The sequence below is a fragment of the Malus domestica genome, chromosome 12 (assembly GCF_042453785.1).
Source record: "Malus domestica chromosome 12, GDT2T_hap1".
NCBI classification, from domain to species: Eukaryota; Viridiplantae; Streptophyta; class Magnoliopsida; order Rosales; family Rosaceae; genus Malus; species Malus domestica.
Window position 1 is genome coordinate 4,854,534 of NC_091672.1, and position 25,065 is coordinate 4,879,598.

A 25,065-nucleotide genomic window follows, 5' to 3' on the forward strand; every position below is an offset into this window, starting at 1 on the left:
GAATTGGGAGTCGGCGCCATCGATTCTCAAAGGCTCTACTACTGGTGTTTAGTTGGGACTTGTAGAGATCAAAGACATGTTTTTTTCTCATCTATGAAGGGCTGTGAAATTCTATAACTTCTTAAGGTCTTTACATCTGTAAAGCACAATGGGGTGATGATATTGTAAAGTCAATGTTTGAAGAAAGAATTCATTAAATCAGGAAAACATTTAGATACCAACGATGAAACTTGAGTAGGATGCAAACTTTTTTTTTTGTAGTCGACTTGATGTATCAGAGAGGAAACAGTTTTGCAAATTCTTGGAGCTTGACAATTTTGATTGCTTTTCCTCCCTTTTCACGAAACTGTTTCCGTACACGTTCGCGTTTTTTCCACCACTGTTTACATGCCTACAGTGCGAAACCAGAAAACAGACACTATGGTTAGCCATTCAAAATCAGAAAACACAGACTTCTACGATCAATAATTGAAAACCAGGAAACGGACACTGCATTGTAGTGTCTGAATCTAAATGTAAAAAACAAAATAAGAAACGGACATTGCGTTGCATTGTCTGAATCCAAATGTAGAAATCAAGAGTCGTGCGAGGTGTTAAGCATAGAAGGCATGTGAGTGATGAAAAAACATAGAACCAGGAAATTGACACTTCAACGCAGTGTCTAAATTGAAATAGAAAACAATACCAGGAAACAGACACTGCATTACAATGTTTGAATCTAAATGTAAAAAGGGGCATGTATGGGGCATGTGAGTGATGAAAAAGACAAAACTATGAAATAGACACTACAACACAGTGTCTGAATTTAAATGTAAAAAACAAAATTAGGAAATATGAGAAATTGGGTGTCAGTTGAAGTAGGTGCCAGCTGTAATGGCAGTTTCTGTAATTTTTGTTTATTTTAAATACATTTAAGTGTCACGAATACATGATTGACCTATTTATAATTAACATAAAAATTGTTGATCTACTGTCAATATGGTAACTTTGTATTGATTTTATACAAAATCACCCTTCTTTTATCGAGGTGTCAGAGTTTGTATCTTCCTCCTGTCAAAAAGTCCAACCTCAGTATGTTGGAAAAATAGTGGCTTAAAATTAGTGGTATGCATGAAAATTTCCCAATAAGCAGCCAGTGAACTAGAGTGACCGGTCGGCGTAGTTAGATTCAAAAAGTGGTGCACATGTCTCAGGTGATCCGACGCCTAAGTCAAATTGTTAGTTTCATGTTTCAAAGTTCACGTGGGTTTGATTCTTGTTCATAGACAAAATTACACCGTAGAGGATTCCGAGTTTATAATTTGTATTAATGCAAATGGTGGATTGCTCGGGTGGTGACACATCGGCAGACGGTGCTAAAAGGACACAAGAACTTTGGTTGTTTGATGCGCAAGCAAACAGGTTGAAGTTTTGATTCACAAGCAAAGCGATGGAACAAAAAGGATGTTGTTCATGCAAACATAGTAACCCAAAACAAAAGAATCAGAAAAAAATTAAGATAATAATTAAAGAATGAGTATGCAATTACAGTTTTGATAACAAATCAGGGGGAGAGAAATCAAGAGGGATATGGAGATTCTTTTGTTTGGGAGGGATATCCAAAGAAATCCCGCAAGCCAAACGCTCCCTCTGCTTATACATTCATTCATTCATTATTCAATTCATTTATATAACATGCAGACTCATATCATCGATCATCCTACACTGCCATGCTTACCAAAACTCTGTTTTACCCCAAAAAAAACCAAACGTGTTTCGAAAAACAAATTACAACGAATGCAGAAGAAAGAACGGTATTTACCATTATCGATAACTGTTTACAGTGAAATATTCATCCTTTTTTTTTCTTTCGTCGGGGGAGAAATTGTAATTTTGAGAGAGAGGGAGAGAGAGACCAGTATCTTCATTGACAAGTAGAGAAGTGTGAATCATGTCCAACAGCTCCAAGCATTCTACAAGCTACTTCCATCAATTTCCCTGAAAATTTATGTCGAAAACGGAAAAAATATAAGTCAACTGAATAAAACCTGTAATATCACATGCAAATATTTAATAAATACCAAGGAATCACCACTTGGAAAAAGGCATGAAATTCAATCCAAAAATATAAAAATTAAAACAAATTAAACAAATACAAAAAAAAGGGGGAAAATTAAATAAAAATAATATGACGGTCAGCTACTGAGCTGGGGAGGTAATGTGCTTGAATGACAGAACAAATCCTGCCAGCTGACTTTTCAATTAGTAGGAGAGATTAGATTAAGGGACAGGCTGTGGTGTGGTGGGTCATATCTCATTAGGTCACCGCTGGGTAATGCTTGGCTGGTGTCACATGGAATAAGACCATTTCATATGATTCGGAACACCCATTGGTGGAAGGGTCCCTCTCCTCCCCTGCACTCCAAGGTCCGTGATGTCAAAACTTTTATGCTTTTGCACCGACAGTTTTTGCTGCCTAACCCTAGCTTCCAAGCTTCCTCCTTCTACCCCCAAGAAACTCCATGGTCACATTTGTAGCCCTAGAATCTTAGGTATGTCCTAATATCGGCACAGACAACACGAGTAAAAGCGTCATACTTTGTGTTGCTCGTGCAAAAGTAGGGAATTGATAACCGTTGATTGATGTAAATCTTAATCGGATAGATGGTTTGAGATGGTTTACATGTTAAGAAATACTACAACATATGTAGGGTTGTTGGGTGTCACCTTCTTGGGTATGCCCGTGCCCATAAATCAAATGATAAATCTTAGAAAACCTCAATTAATCAATCAATGATCGCATCACTCCTAATCATTTGTGGCATTTAGCATGTAATAAGCTGCCCCTTTTTTTTTATGAATGAATTAGTACCAGCCCAGTGGTAAACTGATTCTCCAGAAATCAACCCACTCCGCTATCAATAAAAAACAAAACAAAATGACTAGTGAAATGTTTACTAGTTCCTAACCTAGCCTAAAAAACAAATGCATTTTTATCAGCCCCTCGCGACAATAACAAACATGAATTACATCAATCAATAAAAAACGAAACAAACAAATCGCAGAAAAACAAAGCATGCAGCTCCGGGAATTGCTAGCAACCGTCGTGAGATGTCCGCGAAAAGCTTTGGAACCGAGGATATCAACAGGGGAGGATGGGAGTGTGATCTAATCTAGGGTTCTTAGGTGCTATATCAGAAGGAGAAAGGGTGGAAGAGGGGTTTTTTTGGCTTTAAAAACATATATTTTCATCAATTATGACACACATTACAAACCTAATTACTAGCAAACCCAATTTTAAGCAAGGAATCTAAAAACAAGAAGCAAATTAGTGATGCAGAGAAAGAAAAAAGTTACTGAATATACCTCTCCTGGGCTTAGCAGCAACCTTAACAACCGGTGCAGATTTCTTCTCCGCCTTGGCCTCCTCCTCCGTAGGATAAAGCACCCCGTCAATCCCCTGCACCGATATCCTCCCGTCCGTATAAATATCGGGATCAAACAAATACGCCGAAACGTCACCCTGCCCAAATTTCACTGACCCATCAGCCTCCTGCGCCACCACCTTATGTGGCAGCCTCAGCGTGTCGTACCGCACCTTCCCGAACCTCTTTACCGAATTATACATACTCTCCTCTGTCTGGTACTCCGGTATGATGTGGTAGTACACAATCTGCTCCGGCGCCCCCGGTTCGCTCAGCTGGTCTGTCGTCAGCTTCGCCATCGCCTCGTCGTTCGGCGCCAGCACCGTCAGCACGTACCCTTCCGAAACCAACCGCCCCATCTCCGTCGCCAAAGACGTCAGATTCACCAGAATGTCCGCCATCTCATTGTATCCGCCGTAGTGGAGGAGAGTGTGGATGAAGTCCTTCACCTGGCTCTCGCCGTCGAAGTGGTGTTTGGGCCCGCCGGGTCCGGGTGCGGGAGCTGGAGCTAGAGACGGGCCGGGAGCCAAAGCGTCGTAAACCGGCAGAACTGGTGGGGCCCCGACTGGAACCGGAGGAGCCGGTTTCTTCAAGCGGTGGGTTCTGGGGTCGACCTCGGGAGCTCCCTCGGGGTGAATGGCGGATATGGTCCGAAGATTCCGTCTCCGGTTGAAGTCGTCCTCGACGGAGCGAGGGATTAAGAGGCCCTCGATCCCGTGGATGACGCCGTCGGGCCGGGTCACATCATCGGGTCGGATGATTTGCGCAGAGTTAACCGATTTGCGGCCGGTGGGCTTGTGGGTTGTCAAATGAATGTGCTCATGGTTACCGGAGAGGGTCTTGTGGTGGCGACCCGACCCGGAAGGCCACTGGGCCGACCCGATGCGGCTGGGGATAATGTGGAACATGAGCAGCGTCTGGAGGGACTTCAGATTGCCCGGTTCGAGAAGGAACCGCTTGAATTCCGGGTCGAGCTGACGCTCGAGGGCCTCGTTTTTTGGGGCGAAGATGGTGACGTTGTGGTTGCCGACGGCCTCCTCGAGGGTCTGGAGGAGGAGGGCCTTCTCGACGAGCTCGGCCAGCTCGGTGTAATGCGAGTCGAGGAGGGCGACGAGAACGGAGTTGGAGTTGACCGCCGCGGTGGAGGATTTGTTGGATGGCAATGTGGCGGCGGCGGCGGAGAGGACGAGAGCTAAGACGAAGAAGAGGCAGCGACCATAGATCTGGGAGTCCATGGCGCCCGAAAGATACGGCGAACAAGTCGGACTTGCTGCTGGGTAGCTGGCGGTGGTAATGTTGGAGTTGGAGTTTTGGTGTGGGAGTGTTTGGCGGCGGTGGGAAGTGGAAGTAGAGAAGTGGAAGAGGAGGAAGAAGAAGAAGGAATAACAGGAGTTTGGGGTTTGGGGTTTGTGAGATTAAGAGGCTTCGGAAGAAGGTGAGAGATATGAGTAGTTAATTTTATTGACAGCTAGAGGTGGGGTCCCCACGCGGAGACTTCCTCTTTCTCTCTCTAGCTTTCTCTCTCTCCTAGTACTCACCACCTGGCACCTGCTGCTGCTGCTTCTCTCTCTAAAAGCTTTGGCTTCGAATAGTTGAGTTGTGTGGAAGTGAAGCGAAGCTGGTAGGGTTGGAGTTGAAGTCGAAGCCACGCCAGTTGTTGTGTTTGATAGAAAAATGTTGTAAAAAAGAGGGGAGTTCTGTGTTTGGTTGTCAAATGAAACAAGATATAATTTTTTTTCTGTTTGATGCGATCATACTACTCACATGCACCGTTTTCCATCATATTTGACGTTTTTATTTACTAATATCTCAGTTTATAACCAAATTGCATGGTATTAATCCAATTTATATATTTTGAATTACAGGAAAAACAATTATTTTTATTTTTCAATATACATCATTAGTTTGTCCATCATCTATGAGTACAAGGCAAATTTGATACCAAATATGTTATATGTTGATGTGGTGGGTCATGACGACAGAGTCGCATGGTAGTTTTTAAGCGATACAGTATGAGAGATTCTCTCATGCAACCAAGATATAGTCTTAGTGGCGTCATCATCTAACAAAAGTTTGTCATATATTCAAAAAGTGCAGTTATTCAATAGACAATTGACACGTGATAAATTGATTACATAAGAGTATACCGCATGCACTATGAGTTAAAGGTCAGCTCATGCCCACTTATAACCCAAATCTACCATAGTTGTAATGCATATATAGAAGTTATTATTGTTACTTGTTAACAATTTATAAACTTCATACATATATTAAATTTATCATGCAACTAATTACTTTAATGTGCTACTTAACTACAAGTCCGCTATACAAACTTCACACCGTTGCGTTGCATTATATCTTTTTCATTTTTCGTTTCTTTTTGGTAACGGGTCGTTTGAGGGAGTAACAAGATGTTTCATGTTTTAAATGCTTAATTAGGTCATTTTATGCTGCAAAAACACAAATTAATTAAAACTCCTTCGTAATAAAAGATTAATTAATTTTGGAAATTTTTATTTAAACCCATGCAACCTCTTTTTACATCTAACTTAAAATTTTAAATGTTCATTGTCTATTTTACTCTATTGCATGATTACAAAATGAAATTAATAACAAAACTCAAATTTATCAATAAACTCAAACACTATAATTAAATCATACGATCACTCTTTGCTTATTCTACGTTCATTTTGGCTAAACCCCTAATAGAGAAAAATAAGTTTTTCTATTGATGGATGGTGATTTTGAAGTTTTGAATCCTCCAACTAAGGTATGACTCGATTTATGAATTTTTGTTCATTTGATTTCAATTTTGTAGAGTTTAGAAGATGAGTATTTTTGTTTTAATTTTTTTTTTCAATCAGGCCCGAGCCCCCACCACATTCGGGCTCGACTCTGAGTAGCACGATATTGTCCGCTTTGGGCCCCGACCACGTCCTCACGGTTTTGTTTCTGGAAACTCACACGAGAACTTCCCAGTGGGTCACCCATCCTGGGAATGCTATCGCCCGAACTCGCTTAACTTTTAAGTTTCGATGGAACCTAAAGCCAGTGAGCTCCCAAAAAGCTTCGTGCTAGGTAGAGATGGGAATATACATATAAGGCTTACATGATCCACTCATCTAGACGATGTGGGATGTTACAATCCACCCCCCTTAGGGACCCGACGTCCTCGTCGGCACACTTCCGGGCAGAGATTGGTTCTAATATCAAATTGTCACATATCGACCCGGGCCCCCACCACATCCCCGGCTCAACTCCGCCGTAGCACGATGTTTTTCGCTTTGGGCACCGACCACGCCCTCACAGTTTTGTTTCTAGGAACTCACACGAGAACTTTCCAATGGATCACCCATCCTGGGAATGCTCTCGCTCGAACTCGCTTAACTTCGAAGTTCCGATGGAACCTAAAGCCAGTGAGCTCCCAAAAGGTCTTGTGCTAGGTAAAGATGGGAATATACATATAAGACTTACAGGATCCACTCCCCTGGGTGATGTGGGATATTACACTACAATTGGTCTCCCACTATCCATTTGCATCCCAAAAAACCAAAAAGACTTGCAGATATTGCTAAGACCTTTGATTCTTTTTGCTTCTTCTGTTTTTATATTTTTTTTTCTTCTTTGTCGGTGTAGTCTAACTACACCCCAAAATCATGGTATCAATGTATCTATTGGTGCAAATAGTATTGCCTAAAAGTCCTAATACAAAGTCTGCACCCCAAAAAACTAAAAAAACTTGCAGATATCGCCTTTCTTACTCTTAATCCACTACCACACAACAAGTTCATCATGCTGCCTCTGTGTCCCATCAGCATGAACTTTGGCCATTTGTATCCCCATTTCGTTTCTTCACCCTCATCTTTCACACCTATTCACACAAACCAAAAAAAAAATTAGAAAAAAAAACCCCCAATTCCAAAAGTCAGATTCCTCTTGGTTTATTGTTTCTTGAATTCCAAGTAATTAATTTGATGGCAAATGCCGAGACCTTGAGCCAACCACGGAGAATGTACAGCCAATGCGGCAACATTTTCTGTGACTTGATCGAGGTTTGTAACATCAGAAACATGAACGGCCTTAAGAGCCATTGATTTTTATCTTGCAAATTTGCAGACTTGAAAAAATGCAAGCTATGGGAATTCAAGAAAAATGAGGACACTAAGAAAAAATGGCACTCGGTTTTGAAGAACACAGAGGACAGAGCGTAGGGGTTTTGCACACCTAGAGAGCTGACAAAGGAATTAAACGTTGCATTTCCAGTACCATGCGTGAAAATTTCCCTACGTGAAGACCTGAGAAATGAAAAATAAGTGAGCAGCCATCAATGGTATTCCAAGAACCAACGGCCTCTGATTTGGCTTTATAGGGGTATATTAGGTTTTAAATTTGGGTTTAAAAATATATTAATAGTTTTGTTAAAAATCAAATGAGTGCAAAGAATAAGTTGAGTGTAGAAATAAGTTAGATAGATTTAAATAAAATTTTCCTTAGTTTTTTATTATTTTATAATCTTCCAGAGTTTATGTGAGCAGGTGAGAAGGGAGAAGCCGAAGCCGAAGCCGAAGCTTAAGCTTGTGGGCAGCTAAAACGGCTTCACGGCAAGCCGTCGGTGTCCTCCGATTTTACAAAGAAGAAAATTACGAAGAAGGCCCAAAAGTTGTACGCTAAGCAACAAAAACACCCTCCACGTCACTCTCGAAAAGCGCGCGTGTCACACTTTTCTTTCTCTCGTCTCGTTTATTATTAAAGTCCAGGACGGTGACGTTTTCTCCACTGGCAGATTGCTTGTCAGCCTCATCTGTCCATAAAATTCCATTGTCCACATAAACAAAATGTTACAAATACATACACCCGAGGATTTCACAATGTCTCGGTGTGCTAAATCAAAATTATAAATTACTTAATACTACGATTTAACAATTTTTTTTTTTTACTTGTAAGTAAAAGATTTTAGATTCAATTCTTATCAAATACGCATTTAAATCACATTATTATGATAGATTCATTGTAAAGCTTAGCTCACTCATTCTCCCATCGTTGATACTATTGTTAGTTCAATAAAAAAAATCAAAATTATAAAACTAAAGTATGAAAAAACTAATATGAAATTTTAATTATTTGTTTGTGATGATAATCTCTTGTGAACTTTTATAATTTGTCATTTAGTCCCCTAATAATGCTTTAATTTTTCCCAAATTTTTTTTTTTTACAACCAAACCAAGTTATAGGTAATTTAAAATTTTCTTAGTTAAAGTTAAATTTAGTAAAATATTGCTTGTACTAATAAAAAAAATTCTTAAGCCCCTATTAGTAATATTCCATAGAAAAGAAGCTCTAAAGCCTACTACAAACATATGTAATGTAGTTCGATAACACATAATCAGATTTTTAGGGTTAGCTGAAGCGATGTGTGAGCATGAGATAATAAATTAAAGCTACAATAAGTTTGGATTTGTTTCTGGACAAGGATTGTTTGCCCTTCCACTTCCGATGTCTTTTCGTGCCATCTTGTTTTGTGTGGTCACAATTAAGTCACGTTAATATTTTATATTGTTTTTTAGAGATAATAAGACAAAAATGAATAGTAATATAAAATATTAACGTAACTTAACCGTGACCACATAAACAGGAGAGCATCGGAAGTGGGAGGGAAGACAATCATTGTTCTTTGTTTCTTCCCAGTGTAACAAAAAGTAATTTTTCATGTCATCATCAATTTAAAGAGAATGATTGACAAAAACGTCGTATGTATTAACTATGTAAAGACTTATTTTATACAAGATATTATTAAGAAATTAGTTGGTACAAAGTACTAATCAGGAGTTAAATACACACAAAAATACGAATGATTTTTGCAAATGATAGTGTTGTTTAGATAATTTTTGCCATTGATATTTTCAACTTACTCGATTCGACAGTTGAAAATTAAAAAAGTATGTGATAACTAAAAATAAATATGCGGAAAGCACTACTGTTTTGCAAATTGTAAGAGACAATCGAGTTAAAAACAACATTTTAGCCTTTTTAAGCATGGAAGTTACCAAATAAAAACCTTTAATTTTTGAAGAGCACACATGCCACACCAACTATTTTGCTTAATTTGTACCCGACTTTTTCTAACTTTTTCTAGAATGTATCTTTTTCTATGCACCAATTGTTGTGTAACGCATAGTTGGAAAATGATATACAAACTTTTGATGGGTTTCCTGCACTTATTTCATATACTATAACTTTGAGGTTGAGTGTCCCCCTAACTTGGAGATAGTCTTTTTTCTTTTTAGTTCTTTTTAATTTTAGGGCCTAATGATTTAGGAAAAAGAAGATTGAAGTGGAGTTTCCATTAGGGTTATGCACCCCTCCTTACTTTGGGAATAAGTTTTTGTCTAAACTTGCAATCGTTGGATTTCTCTGGTGGATAAGAGATAAGTATTTAATAGTCTGGACTACTCGGTAATTCAGCGTTATATTATTAGATTAACAAATAAGTAAAAATAATATTTTCTCAATTCATTCATGATTGTTCATTTACTATTCAATAGTTCGGACTATTGAAGAAAATTGATGGATAAGATATATCTCTTCGTTCAACTGTATCTTGAATTCGAACTCTATTCATTCGCTTAATATGCAGTTTGGAGTAGAAATATTACTTCTATTAAAAAAGTTTTTCATGACCATTATGTCTTTAATGCTAACAATATTTGTGGCGAACAACATGTAGACCAATAATGATTTCAAAATTGTATTAAATAAGGTGTATTTATTATGTTTTTGTTTTTGTTTTGCTAGATCATATTGTTTGACCTTTTAGTGCAGAATGAAAATACATTTCTTGCTCACAAAATTGGTTTAAAATAAAGAAGACCACGTAATTATACCGTATTAGTGCACCATCACATGTATAAATCATTTGCCATATGTGATGATACATCAATGTAGTACAAAATGTCTGTCTAAACCATCCTTTACAAAAGGAGATGACTATCCGTAAAAATGTATGACTACTTAGACTAAATTATACTTGGTGTAAATATATCGTTGTTTAAAAAAAAAAATCCCGAAACATTCTCTGAAAACTTAAACATCAAACGCTCTAAGTGCGATGCTCTAGGAGTCACAATGAAGACTAGAGATTTGACACTCAGATAGTTGATCCAAATGTACGCATGAACAATTTGCCTCCTGAGACTAATCTCGAGTCTCCGTATAGTCTCGTAAACATAAAAAATCGCCACTTAACCTCCTGAAACTCACAATCCGTCTCACTTTGCCTTGTTTTCGTCCACTCATCTAATATCCATACAGTCGGGTTACATGCAGGGAGACCGTCAACAATTTCGCACCCGCAACCCTCCCCCACCTCACTCATGCTGATGGAACCCACACATTCAATAAAAAACGTGCAACATGTCTGGCCAATTAAAATTTAAAAACAAACACACAGAAGGAAATCAACAACCACGCCGACGGAAGAGCATCCATCTGGACAGACATTTTATACATGGAAAAGTGAAACAGAATGCGAGTTTAAACTCCTTTCACGAAGTGAAACGGAATGCGAGTTTCAAGAAGTTAAGTGACGATTTTACAACGAGACTAAATGAAAGAAAGAAAGAAAGAAGAATAGAAGCATTATTTAAATATGGGCTATGTTGTAGCTCATATGTGAAAGGGTCAAACATGAGACGTTAGTAAGAAAATGGTAATGGTGAAATTTAAATATATACATATACATTTCTATTATAACAAATGTCTTGAGGAGCGAATCCAATTTTGTGGGATGTGAGACGGCAAGTCCATCAGCATGCAAAGCCGGAAATCCAGCTAGCTATCTCACATCCCTCAAAACGACATCCCGCTCCTCAAGTTGTCCCTGTATTAGACAAAATAACAGAAGGAAAGACAAATCAACCTAGAAAGCATTTTGGCACCTTAACTAAAGGGTGGGTAGACTTTACTTTCCACTAATTTCCATCCTAAAATGTTTAAAGAAAAAAGAACTGGTCCTCATAAGGGTGTTAACGAAAATTTCAGTGCTCGATTCAAACGAATAATGTGTAACGGCATATCGGAAAGGCTTCCATAACATTCCTCCTTAGCATCCAAACTAATTCAGTGCCAATATAGACGATCCAGACATAATTAAAGCACTATATGTTGGGTCGTACCCAGTGCACAAGGCTCCCGCTTTACGCAGGGTCTGGGAGAGGTGAATGTCGGCTAGCCTTACCCCCATTTATGGAGAGGCTGCTCCCAAGTCTCGAACCCGAGACCTACCGCTCATGGGCGAAGGCACTTGCCATCGCACCAAGTGCGACCTCTAAAGCACTATATGTTGGGTAATATATAAAAATATATACACAGATAATACCCGTTTATAATATATCTGTCCAGATCGATGCTCTTCTGTCGAGACCTTCTCTTCTTTATTCGAATTCAGACCACAATCGAGATAGTTTCCAAATACCCAAATTCCTTAACTCCGGCCTGAAGTGCAAGAGCATCTCGTCCTCAGCATCCCATGTCTGGAGAAAAGGGTAACAACCTTAAAGGCACACGAAACTCAGATAACTTGGATCAATATGATAGGTGTACATATATACATTAAGCAAGCAGATTTGAAACTTTGAAAAACTTCAAGCGAATTAGTTGAATTAAGGTCTTTCGTTTGATCACAGATTTCTTCATTTCTCACTCACGCGAAAAGGAAAAAAAGACATGGTTGAACAAATGGCAGCGGAAATAACTGTCAACCTAATTGACAAAGCAGCCAGCTAGACGGCATACGGTTAAATCAGGCATGAACACGTGATTAAGAGTAAGGACTCGTTTGGAAGTGCTTCTAAAAGGACTGAAAGAGTTTTTGGTGAAATTGATTATGGGTTCCAAAATCCCTTTTGCACTGGTCAGGTGATGGGCTTGCGGCACTGCACACACAAACAAATATTGCATGCAAGCGCAGAATTCAAATCAAAATTGTATATTCTCGCTACATACGGTGTGCCTAATAAGCACCAATGGTGATGGAAACAAGACGTAAATAAGGTGGCATTGGTGATGAAACCTCGATACCAGAATAATAAAATTCAAACCAACATTATTACTCACCTTAATTATGAAATGCTGAGGATAGATGCATTGCTTAAACAATGAATAGCAGATCAATGTGAAGCAGAACCCGCGGCACATGTAGTACCAGGCCTATTGTTGTCACTCAAAGGGTTTTCTCCATGAATCTCTGCACGGTTCTGGTTGCCCTGCTCTGCAGCAGAACCATCCGCAGTCTGATTCACTCCAGAAGACTGGTTGTCTGGACTATTATCTCTTGTCTCAAGGCGCTCCATCATTCGAGATACGGTGGCAATTCCAGCATTAACCTCTCTACGGACTTCAGAACTAAGTTCCGACATAGAAGTGCTACGAGAGAACAGCCTCTCCTTCAATCCTCGTGTATTCCTCGAAAACGATTCCTTGTACCTAGGTACACTTGCAACAAACAAATGAGGATGGTAAAAGAGCAAACCCACTGTATACACACAAAAGCATTAAACTACTAAGGTGATGTCCAAAATGGAAGAGTGGTTACTTTATATCATACCTCATTGACATAGAATTAAACTTAGATTTCAGAGACTCTGAAAGAGAGTGAAGTTCTGATGGTCCTGCTCTGTCCTGATTCAAAGAGGAGGCATGGCTAGTAGAGCTCCTACAAAAAGATACTAAATAGTCATACAAATGCCTTGCATAGAAGTGCATACAGTATACTGATCTAGACAATAACATAAATGCAACAATAGAAAATGATTATTACAAATTGCTAGAGGAATTTCCTTGACGATTTCTATGCATGCGTGAAGACCCAGATGGCGAGGAAGAATTTCCATCCGTATGAACAGAAGGATATTGTGCGCTCATTCGTGATGTTTCGTCTCCATCTGATGTAAGTGGGGTAGATGGACTTGCTACAGTTATTTCAGCTGGTTCAGTGTCTCCTCCAGGGGCATGAACAGGACCAAGAGGAGATGACCTAGAATGAGTAGAAGGTACTGAGATGTGTGGATGACCACGAGCAGATAATCGGCTCCTATGGCCTTCCCTTCTACCATGGTGGTGGGCCCTTCCCATAGAAGCAGCAGCAGCCAAGTGCTGAATTATGCGCTCTTCAAGTTCAGCATTGGTAGTACCCACAGGTAACTGCATTCCATTGCATAAACACATTTTTTTTGTCAATAAATTGCATCAACACATTGAAAACCATGATGAAACAATCTTAAAATTTATACTTTTAGGGGGCGTTTGATTGACCAGACTAGGACTGGATTGGGCTATTTAACACAAAATCTAACTTGGACCAAACATGGGGTTAATTAAGAACTGGATAAGTTGGGATTATACCTCCTCTATGTGGGTTTATTTTAGATCATTTAACATGAGGGGCCTAAACAGAACCAACCCAACCCAAGGCAAGCCAAACCAATCCAATCCAATCCCTATAATTAGTCCAAGCCAAGTCAATCCTACGTATCAAACGTTATTCCAACAACAAAAACCAAAGAAAGAAGATGACGGACATGCTGAAATTGAAAATCGCCAAGGGTGGGATGATGAAATATGGGTGCATTTCTTGCGGTCTCTCTAATTCTTCTCTCCCTTTCTACTCCCTCCAGTAATTCTTGGCTGCCAATATACGTATGCATTTCAGTTAACTCCAGGTCAATAAATATAACATGTCAAAATAAAAAATGACAAAAAACGAACCTGCAAGGATCCTTCAAGCTAATGGGTTGCCAACACATGGGACATTGAGAGCTTCGTTGGCACCTATATGAATGTATAATATTGTTAGACTCTGAGAGTGTAGTGTCTACCTTCCCCCAACAACATTATACGCTGGTAATTCATTCCCAATCAATAGTTATTGATGATCTAAGTATGCCTTGTAAACGCGTCTGTATGTGCATGGAGAATCTTCGTGCAAGATAAAACTTGAAACCCAAACATTGTCTTAAAGCAAAGTAAGAAACTAAGTGGATATCTCATTAGCAGACAAAATCCAAAATATTAACATCTTCATGAAGTCATAGTTTAAACTTTAAATTTACATTTGCTGGGAAATGGAACTATGCATTGAAGGAAAACATATCAGCCAAGTCACCGGAACCCATAGAGAACGGAGCTATCGCCACAGCCAATTCATATATCTTCACCCCAACCACAATTTAAAGAATATTAATCAACCCTTCCACCCCCATTATTCCCAGTGTCGCATCTCCTTCTCCTTCCATATTTCTAATCTTAATCTTCGCTAAGTAAAGATGGTGGTGCAGTGTCCTAAAAAAATTTGTACTGCTTGGTGCAAAAAACTGGCCTCACATGGAGGTCAAAACTAGACTCGCTGAAAAGTTAAAATAAGTGTAAATGAAAGATCAATACAAATTAATTAATAAAAAGTAAGATAATTGATTTTAATAAGAGCCATAATTGAAACTAAAATGCTTTATACCACTCAAGGATGCAGTGGAGGTGAAACTCATGCTTGCAACAAGTAACCTGCAAAGCAAGACACAGAATGGAATTAACGGTACATCTATATAAGATCAACGCATGAAGACATAAGATTCTCATGTGTGAGGAGAAAACAAAAAGAAGGATACGCTTCTTGATATATTACCACTGAAGGATCACCATCACAAAACTCCTCAAGGCATATGCTGCAGGCCTCGCCATAAGCCTCTTGTATTCCCCCTTCCACAAATGCAGCAGCTGATATCATATGACTTTCAGCCTCTGCCTCCATTTTATCTGGAATCTTTTAACACACAAAACCAATTTCAACAATGATCAGTAGAGTGCATGGTTTGTGAAAAGTAGCATAATTAAATCCCAAACGGAATGAGCATCTATTCTCAAAGAGTTAACCGATCTCAGTCCTAAATATTTTTGAAGGAAAACAAGTAACACATTTGCAGCTGCAGGCTAAGTTAAAAAATTCTCATGAGTAGCCAAAATTACAAAAAACCAGCTCAGGGAACCTCAACCTCTGGCGATACGAATATCTTAGGTCTTATCCTATTTAGCTTTATCTCGGAACCCATCCACTGTTAATTTTTTGGAAAATTGTTTCTTAGTTTACTACTGTAACCATTCCGACCTTCCTCTAGTTCCCCTTTTCTATTTATGACAACTAGACATTCATAAAATCGATCTGAAAAAGTAGAATTTCTTTCAATGCTTAATTATATCTATGAAACCTGAGATGGATAAATTCACACGCTGTATCATCAACCCTAAAAATCAAGACCACTCCATTATTCTGTTTGGAAATTTGGATATAGAAAATCTCTTCTTTCTTAAGAAGTTGACTGACTTAGGTAAAATTTTATATATGTTTTAAAGGATCTGGAAATGTTTCATGTAGCATGCAGAACTCAAAGCAAAAAAACTATATATTTCATAGTTGTATCAGAGATTAACAAACGCTCTGGAATGTACTGTGCCGATATTATTCCATAAGAGAATAGAAACCTTACAAATTGCCTCTAGATATTTCAAAATTCAACAGTCTCTAACATATATCCTCATGGTAGTTGGGCAGGTGTATCCTCCACAACTATAATAAAACATCCATTTACCATTCTGCCCACCAGCAGAGAAACTACCTATAGCTAATTTCATATCAAACCATGAATAAATTTGGGAAAATCGTTGTTCATAATCCCCTTTACCCAAGCTCAAATCTCCCTTCCTGTAGTTTAGATATCACTTGAATACCAAAAAAAAATAGTTCATGTAAAAACTCCTTTACACAGGATGACATTTTGTTTAACATACACACATATCATCATTCATCCATCCATTCCATCTATTTGCTTATTCGAATATACAAATACATACGCACATATATGAAACCAAGAGGAAACACAAACTTAATAATCAAATCCCCTGCACCCAAGTTTAAATTCCCCTTCCCGTAGTTTTTATTAGATTAGAACATCAAAGCATAGCTTCATGTAAAAAAAAAACTCCTTCAAACAGGATAACATTTTGTTTAACACACACACATATCATCAATAATCCATCCATTCCATGATTCCATCCATAGGTTCATTCAAATACACATACATATTAAATTATATGAAGCCCAGATGAAATAATACTCTGAATAACCAAATAAAAGCAACAACATAATTGAACAAAAAATCAAAATTTCAATCCTAAGAACAAAAAAGATTAAAACTTCAATCAAATTCCAAATAAAAATTGATGGGTTTTGATGGGTTTTGATGGGTTTACCTCCATTAAGGGGATTAGAGATGGTAGTCAAGAAGTTCAGAGAACAGCCACGAAATTGCAGCAGATCGAGCTCTGAATTTCCCAACCAGAAAACCCCACTAGAGGTTCATAGCCAGCAAGCCGGCAGCCAAACGAAATGAACCAGCCTACAATTCAGCGGTGCACAATTGATTGATCAATGGTGAAAAAACAGAAGGAAACAAAAATAAATTGAAATTAATGGTGTTTATTTCCACCTTTTTCACCTTCAAATTTTGGGTGTGCAGTTGCTGGTTCCTGGTTGTTTTGATTTGTTTGGGAAAATTCAGGTTTTATATTGCTGTATTTTTCAGGTAAACAATGTCAGTTTCACAATGAATATAATATGTTTCAACAAACATATTCATTTCACCTAATTATATGTTAAAATATTAAGATTAGGAACATCATTTAGTTTCTAAATATACAACTTTTTCTTTTATGTTCCTTCCCCACTCCCCACTTTTGGGGTGTTTCTTGCTTTATTTGTCTTGTCTTTTACGTGCTTTGGAATACAGAACCCACCCCCACAAACCACGACATATCACAATGGGCACCGAAGGCCTCCAGATTCGACGCCCGCCATTGGATCAGTATCCGAGTGTTTTATTAAGATTCTCTTATCTTTATGGGATCCTTTGAAAAAGTATTCAGCTCAATTGATTCTATGTACATCCAAGTTTCGTTTTTAAATATCCTTATTATTCTGGGCGCTCAATTTATTCTAATATAATTTTTTCAACACTCAAAATAATTTACAAAACTTTGAAGAATTCGCTTCCTTTACTTTTTATGAACTTATTTTTCTTTGGACGCCCATTTTTCTTTCTTTTTTTTACACTCCTTTTTCTTGTATTAATTATGAAGACTTTCTCTTAATTTTATAATTTCCGTTGATGGCATATGTCTTTGTTCAATATGTGATTGATTGCATGGTTCTTTTATTTCTTGAAGCAAAATTTGCACTATAGCCAGACGCAATATGAAGAACAGTTGCTAAGGTTAAATAAGCACGGTAAGTAAAGTTCAACAGTCGCAAAGTTCATCAGTCGCTTGGTTGCCACGTTATGTGTTTCAAAACCCTATGGTTATCCAAAGAAAATAATTGTTTTGTTAAGAAATCACTCAATCTTTTGTGCTAATTTTATATATAGGCATGAGAATTTTTTTTTTAAAATAAACTTGATGAATGTTTAGAGACGAAACTTGTAGTCACTCTTATTTTTCTTAAATATTAGGCCCACACCCTAGTGATTTGTTTTTATTTTGTACGTTTTGTGTTTTGTGATTAATAATTTAGTAGTTGGATTTGTTTCTCTTTTATATTAATACCTTGAAGATGTTAGCTTATCCTATTATGTTCGTTTTTATTTGATGGACAATTGACATATAGGATAATATAATTTATCCAATACAAGATTCGTATGGTATGTAATCATATATACCAACTCATTAATGGTATTTAACAGAAGACATTCAAAGTATTTCAGCAAACGTAAGCTAGTTATTAGTTTATTGATAATTTTCGTCTCAATTTAGAAGTCATCATAAGCTCGAATTTGTCATTTGTCTAAATAGTAACTAGTTATTAGATTGTGAATTTCTTCCCAAACAAATAAAATCTTCATCATGAACAACGACGACGCAAAAGATCTTGGGAGCATTATAAATCGTGATGGCTTATGGCGACAATAGTGCTTACTATTGAACATGTTTTTAATGAAAGATGAAATGTTGAGGTCTTTTTTTTGTTGCTAGATACTTAAACATATGCAGTATTTTTGGTTGCTTGCTACCGAACACTGAGACTCGTGATGTACTTCTAGTATTTAGCATCCGACAACCGAATATTTTGAGAATTTTTTGTTGATAGCTACCGAACCTTTGCGTAGTTTTCAGTTAATTGCCATCGATAGGAGTAATTTTCATATGGACCACATCGAAAACAAGCTTTTCAATTCCAATTAAAAAGAACTTTGAAATCAAATTTCAAACTTTTCTTATTATACTTTCATTTTAACACATAGTTGTACGATTAAAATACAAAGTTATTTAGTAAAAATGATTTAAATATGTACTAATTAGTCATATAAATTGGAAAGGGATCCTCTCCGGATCACTTCCTCCTAATCCACCAAGTTCGGAGATCCAAACCATTGAAATTTGATCTAACCGGCTACAAATAGGGACCCACTCTAAAACTTATAATAACTTAAACCGTTGGATCAAATTTCAATGGTCCGGATCCCTGAACTTGATGGATTAGGAGGAAGGGATCCAGAGATTATCCATTTCCATATAAATTGTTTCAGACCTAATAAATTGTATATTTTATTAATTAAGTTTATGTCAATAAGGAAATGTCATATGAATTTCGGGCCCATATAATTAGAAAATTATTTTTCCTCCATTCGTAATTCGAGAAGTAATATAATGACTATCTCTTATGCAACCTCGCTTAATAAGGCCATTTCTTTGCCGTTTCCTTTAGGAGGACGGCAACCACCACCGCATATATGCTATATGCATGGGACAAGGAAGACGCCTCAAATCCTTGAAGCTCAAATCAAACACTACATTGCACTGCATATACAAATTCTGTATTTGTTGATAATAAATTTGACGTTGATGGGAGGAGAAATATTGTATGTACTTATAAGTAGTCGGATTATTACTCATTTTTCAATTGATTTTATGATTGAACCTCAATTTCTTTCATGGTATCAGAGCAGGTTGTCCTGTGTGTGAAGTCAATGGCTACGCATACTCCATGTCACCCAATTTATCTTTTCCACGTCTTAGGCTTGAAAATTCGCCACACGTGAAGCAGCGTGTCGAGAATGAATCTCACGTTAATAGGAGAAGGGATCTTGCATGTGCTTATAAGTAGTTGAACTATTTTCCATGTTGCCAATTAGTTTTATTGTGGGACCTCAACTTTCTTTAGTATTGCAATTTATGTTTTATGAGAAATGCTAAGGAGGCTCTCAAAAGTGGGACTATTTGACATGTCATCTTTTTGGCACAATTCTCGTGCCAACATTACAAAACATTATGCTAAAAAGATGAGGTGGCGGAGAGTCCATAGAGACTCCCACTTTGAGGATAAATTTTTAGTTGTGACGGGAACACAAATGGTACACCACTTGTTTTAATAGGAGTGGTGATAATTTTTATTTTTTAAGTTATTAACTTTTTAGTACACATATCCCACAATTTGTATAATGACACGTGGTGTACCACCCCGTGTACCAGTCACACTGAAAAATCTCTCCACTTTGAGAGTCTCCTTAGCATTTCTCATGTTTTATTGTAGTAAAATTAGTCACATGTAACATTCGAATATTCGATTTGACTAATTTGACTATAAGAAAATAGCAACTTAAACACTAAGATTGAATTTAATGATTTTTCATAACATAAATTGTAATCCAATGTATGAATTGTGACAACCTGTCCCGAATTAAAATATATTTTAACCTCGAAAGTGTAGAAATGACGATTATGCCCTCGAGGCGATGTGATGTGGATGTATGCATATGATTTTAAATATTTTTTTTTGTTGAAGTAATTAAATCATACTCGACGTCACGAGAGTGTTGACGTGAGTTTGTAACGAAAATATTACGAATAAACGAATGTGTAATCGGGCCAAAGGAATTGACCAATAATCATATCTCTCATAAGTTTGGACCTAATTAGAATTTTGGGGTTAGTTTTGGACTAATTGTTAGCCCTAGAATCCTATGGCCCAATCAAGGCCTTTCCCTTTTATTTTGGCCTATCCCGTGACAAACATACACACAACCACACATGTACAACCTCACTATCCCTCTCCTTTTTTTCTTGAACATTCTCTCGTCCGTACACCTGAGACCTCCAACTCTCTAACACCTCCAAAACTTCACGGATCGAACACGAGCTTCATGTCATCATGTTTTCCGTGGTCTCTCGAGTATAGTGACACCTTTGGAACGAAGAACAGTTCATGGGAACCCGAGAACTTAGGAGCTCTGGTGGGGTACTCTGTTTTCCCAACGTGATCGTCGAGGTTTTTCTTGGTTTTGAGACTCAAAAAGGTATCCACGCAACTTCTCTAGTATTTTAGACTAGTTTTGGTTAAGGTCGAACGCCATAATAAGCTCTTTAGTGGGATTGCAAGTTTAGCCGGAATTTCGAGGGATTTTCCGATAATTTCTTATCGAATTTAGGATCCCAAATAGGTAAGATCGTGTTCTACTAGTTTAGGACTTCAATTTGATATAAAATTCGTGAAATTTAGTGTTGAAATGACTGAGATATTGAGATTCAAAGTTTTTCCAGTTTCCAGCGACGTAGCGGCGGATTCTGGCAAACCACCAGAGAAGACAAAGCATATTCTGTCAACTTTGATAGAATGTTATTAATGGCGTCAGGTATATTTAATGGAATATTCTATTATTTAACTGAATATTCCATAACGGCGTTAGGGTTACCGTCAGCGTGCTAGGCGTGTGTGGTTGTGCCTTGCTCGACGCGTGACGGCGCGTGGGACATCGAAATTTTTTTCTAAAAATTTGGGGATGTTTGTGGTGTTGAGTAGGCCACGATGGTATATTCAAACACCCAAATTGAACAACGTATGAGGAATTATTACACGGTTTTAGTTATGTACTTAAAATTGATGTTAAAATAGTTGTTTCACATATAGGTGAGACGTTTCCGAAGGATAAGTGCAGTTAGGCAAGACTCGGGGGTTACGACCCAGCTACATACCAGTGAGTGGGATTTTGATTGTCTATATATACGTATATATGCTTTATGCTTTCCCAGAATAGTTTTAAATGGTTTTTATGTTTTAAAATACCATGTCAGATTTGCTTTATATTTTAGCATATGATTTAGTATAGCTTTGCATAATATTGCATGCTATTGCAAAGGCCAAGGTAAGTTCAGATGAGTACATATTATTGGTATGATTACATAGTAGTTAGTGAAGAATGGTTATGCGTAGAATTCATTGTCCTGCACCCCAGTGTTAATGCTCCGCTCGAGGCCAGGGCATAGCCTTCACGTGATCGTTCACCTCCTGCACCACACGCTCACCTTGGATCCAAGGGAGGTGCCAGCCTGTCGTATAGACCACCTTAGGTGGTTCTGATTCGTAGGTGACTTGCGATACTTCGCACAGCCTTCACGTGATTGTAGCACTTGAGCATATTCATTTACACCTAACCTGTCGTACATACCACATTAGGTGATTCCGACTAGTGTGCAGGACTTGACTGATGAGTTATAGACTCAGTTGTACAGGTCACGTTAGGTGACTCCGGCTGATATGTCATTTTATATTGATTCATTTCACTTGGCTTAGTTATGCATTGTGGAGATGATTAACATGGCATACATGAGGTTTTTGCTACTTTCGAGCAGGGTTCTTATATATGTATGTGGTACTAATTTTTTGGAAATCATACGGGTTTTACGGTGAGGGATTATTACTTTTGTAAAGATAAATTGTTTTGAAAAGCTTTGTTTTTTCCCACTCACACTTTTTGTTTTGCGCCCCTTCAGGTTCTAGATAGAAGTTCTTACTGGTGGCTCACGAGGACTCCACGGCGGTTCTGACAGACATCCATCAGTGTAGGGTTTCTTTTATGATCTGTATATTTAGTAATTAGACTTCTGGACCGCATTCTGATACCTACACTCTGGTTGTGTTTGTATTTACACTCTAAACACTTTCTCTCGTACTTATATGCTAGTCTAGTGTAAATTAGTTAGTTGGTTTTTGTTTACCCACATTTTTATATATCATTCACTTCCGCATAGCGCACATGGCTACGTCACCTTCACGTGACGGCCAGCCTGACTCGATTGGGGTCGGGGTGTGTCATAAATCTGTATTGATCTATTTCAAAATATGATAAAAGAGAGGTGGCAAATTTTGTAATTTTATATACTTCGAGTGCATTATTGTACCACATCACTTGATTGACCAATTTATAGTTAATATAAATAGTATTAATATATTGTTAATATCGTAAACTTTTTTTTAAAATACTTTATATACCAATATTTTTGTTTAAGAAGGATTTAGTGTAAATGACATAATACGTCAATCGTACATTATCTTCATCCATATGAGTCAAATTTGAAACTTTTTCTTGCTCGAATAAAATCATCACTAAACCATAGTGCGACCTTATTATATTTCCCTAATTTATATTGTTGATAGTTGTATCATCTGTAATTACAAACACAAACCAAAAAAATGATGTGGTACCCTAAAAACATAAAATAAAAATAAAAATAAAAACAAAATAATGGGTTGGCCAGCAGAAAAAACAGCCTCATGTGCAGCTTCTTAGTTTGAGCATCTTACATCGTTTCAAAGTACTCTTATGCTTGCCACTTTCGAGTCACCCGGCAGACTAGTCCTTGTCTCTCCTCGGCGGCTAGGCCCTTCAAAGAGGACCCAGACATTTTGTCGATCAAGAACAAGAACAAACAATCTCCGTCCTTATTGACTGCTAATCATCTTTTGCCACGGATAAGTGTGTAGCCTCTACTATTAGCCACCAATAATAATACAAAAGCCATATGTACTTAATTCAGTCAAGGGAACGAAATCTCTATCAGAAACCCTACCAAATTTAATGAGTTTGCTTATGGTTATGGCAGTTCGACCATTCTTTTCCTACCTAGCGTATGACCAAATAATGGGATAGATGGGGGCAAATGATATTTACACCATACATCTGTCTTATGAGAGTGGAATTTTATTCGATAACTGTTGTCACTTAGACTTATACGTAAAATATATCGCTTTCAAAAACTGGATACTAAATAGTGGATTTCGTCGGATCGGATAATCATTGACTAACGAGGGTGTTTACAAGAATAACTTTGGGGGTTCAAACTCTCCCCCTCTCTTTATACTAGTTTATAATAAAAATATCGCTCGTATTGGAAAAAAAATGTGTTTTTGGATGAACAAGCTGCTGGAGTTGTTAACTTTGTTCATACATTGATGAGAAAGACTTGGCTCTTCTCAAAATACTTAGTGGCCTATTAAAAAACTGTGTACTTATGAATATTGCTTCCTTATAAATCTGTTCGGAAAATCATCTCTATCAAAAATTCAATTAAAACTAAAATCGTTTAGTCATCGAACTGTCTGAAAATAGATTGATGGATTTGATAAAACCATTACAAGTCGTCTATCTATATTTTACAATTGATTGATTAAACGATCTTAGTTTTAATTGATTCTTTATAGATATGATCTTTATAATTTACAATACGAATGTTCCATTCATAAGCATAAAATTGTTTGAATAAGCTACACAGTATTTTATGAAAACTTCCCCTCCACCTTATCGATACAATGGCTGGAAAATATAGGTTCTAGTTAAGCCCTTGCTTTTGAAGAACATAAATTAAAGGGTTCCAACAGCTCGCACAGATTGAAGGATTAAAACATAATATTTTTGGTCTTCTTAATTATAAAGTGTTACTGTTTTTATGGGGGTCACAACTCATGACTATTAAGTGATGAGAAAAAGGCAAAAGCTGGGACAAGTTCTTCGTTATTTGGTCCATTTAGATCTTTGAAATAATTTTGGAAGCTGGAGTGTAGAAAACGAAAGAAAACGAAAGAAAATGAAAGATATCATTTTAGAATTGATTTTAAAACTTTTAAAAGTGGTAAAGCTTGGTTTGAAAAAATTGAACAAAACTTCGCACAATTTCCTTTCATTGACCATGATGAATACAAGATCTCTACCAATATGAAGTGCACCCTCAAAAACCCTCCTATATATGTGTTTGCAAGTGAATTTTATGTTTACGTATGCTTATAAGCAGTTGAACTACTCTTCATATTACTAATTGATTTTGTAATGAAACTTTTACTTTCTTCATTATGGTTGGGTTGAATTTGGATAAAAATAAATAAATAAATTATTCCTAGCTTCCCACTTTTATTTTGTGTATTTTGAACACCACCCATGAAGGCGAGTAAATTTTTAGTTTATTAAAAAATCACCACATTTTGTTATTATTCAGTTGAAACTGTAACACTTTATCGTCTATTATTGATATACCATAAATTAATAAAGGAGCTTGTAGCTCACTTAGTTAAAGCATTCACCTTGCACAACCGAAGTCTTGGATTTGATTTTCTTCTTTGCATTATTGCTTGTATATTAATATACATCGAAACATCATATCAATATTATAACACATGAAATTAATCTCAAAATTTCTCCAGGAATGCAAAGTTTTATATGGTCCCATGTCACCTAAAATCTTCGAAACTTCAAATTGTGGAATATTCCAGTAGGATAAAGGACAAGGACATAGA

The 25,065-nt window shown here is 37.3% G+C and overlaps 2 protein-coding genes and 1 long non-coding RNA gene across 12 annotated transcripts; all 3 read right to left on the minus strand.

Moving 5' to 3' along the window:
• Window positions 1-4: 4 nt before the first annotated feature.
• On the minus strand, window positions 5-657 carry LOC139190078 (uncharacterized). Its single transcript, XR_011574077.1, has 3 exons — window positions 541-657; window positions 248-391; window positions 5-136 (listed from the first exon to the last, which is right to left on the minus strand). It is a non-coding gene; the product is annotated as an uncharacterized lncRNA (long non-coding RNA).
• An 893-nt stretch (window positions 658-1,550) lies between these two features.
• On the minus strand, window positions 1,551-4,834 carry LOC103449592 (fasciclin-like arabinogalactan protein 16). Its single transcript, XM_008388920.4, has 2 exons — window positions 3,346-4,834; window positions 1,551-1,977 (listed from the first exon to the last, which is right to left on the minus strand). Exons 1-2 carry the CDS (start codon window positions 4,637-4,639, stop codon window positions 1,904-1,906), a joined length of 1,368 nt encoding a protein of 455 aa, XP_008387142.1. The 5' UTR covers window positions 4,640-4,834; the 3' UTR covers window positions 1,551-1,903.
• Window positions 4,835-11,425: 6,591 nt separating this feature from the next.
• LOC103449590 (E3 ubiquitin-protein ligase RHF2A-like) lies at window positions 11,426-17,185 on the minus strand. Of its 10 annotated transcripts, none has more exons than XM_070809798.1 (10): window positions 16,946-17,185; window positions 16,701-16,846; window positions 15,079-15,216; window positions 14,911-14,957; window positions 14,166-14,228; window positions 13,979-14,084; window positions 13,219-13,601; window positions 13,006-13,113; window positions 12,516-12,884; window positions 11,426-11,932 (listed from the first exon to the last, which is right to left on the minus strand). In XM_070809798.1, the coding sequence occupies exons 2-9, from the start codon at window positions 16,704-16,706 to the stop codon at window positions 12,569-12,571; spliced, it is 1,167 nt and encodes a 388-aa protein (XP_070665899.1). In that variant the 5' UTR covers window positions 16,707-16,846; window positions 16,946-17,185; the 3' UTR covers window positions 11,426-11,932; window positions 12,516-12,568. The 10 variants fall into 10 exon arrangements, with proteins under 10 accessions (XP_070665899.1, XP_028946252.1, XP_070665901.1 ...); XM_029090419.2 differs by having other exon boundaries at window positions 16,937-17,172; XM_070809800.1 differs by having other exon boundaries at window positions 11,426-11,952; window positions 16,946-17,162.
• Window positions 17,186-25,065: the final 7,880 nt, after the last annotated feature.

Excerpts from the sequence above, each read along its gene's own strand:
- LOC103449590 (XM_029090418.2), bottom strand. Across the intron at positions 14,958-15,078 it reads GTGATGGTGATCCTTCAGTG|GTTACTTGTTGCAAGCATGA; the intron begins GTAATATATCAA and ends CTTGCTTTGCAG. Across the intron at positions 13,602-13,978 it reads GCGATTTTCAATTTCAGCAT|TTACCTGTGGGTACTACCAA; the intron begins GTCCGTCATCTT and ends AATGGAATGCAG.
- LOC103449592 (XM_008388920.4), bottom strand. The coding sequence starts at position 4,639 with ATGGACTCCCAGATCTATGGTCGCTGCCTCTTCTTCGTCTTAGCTCTC. Across the intron at positions 1,978-3,345 it reads TGCTGCTAAGCCCAGGAGAG|GGAAATTGATGGAAGTAGCT; the intron begins GTATATTCAGTA and ends ATAAATTTTCAG.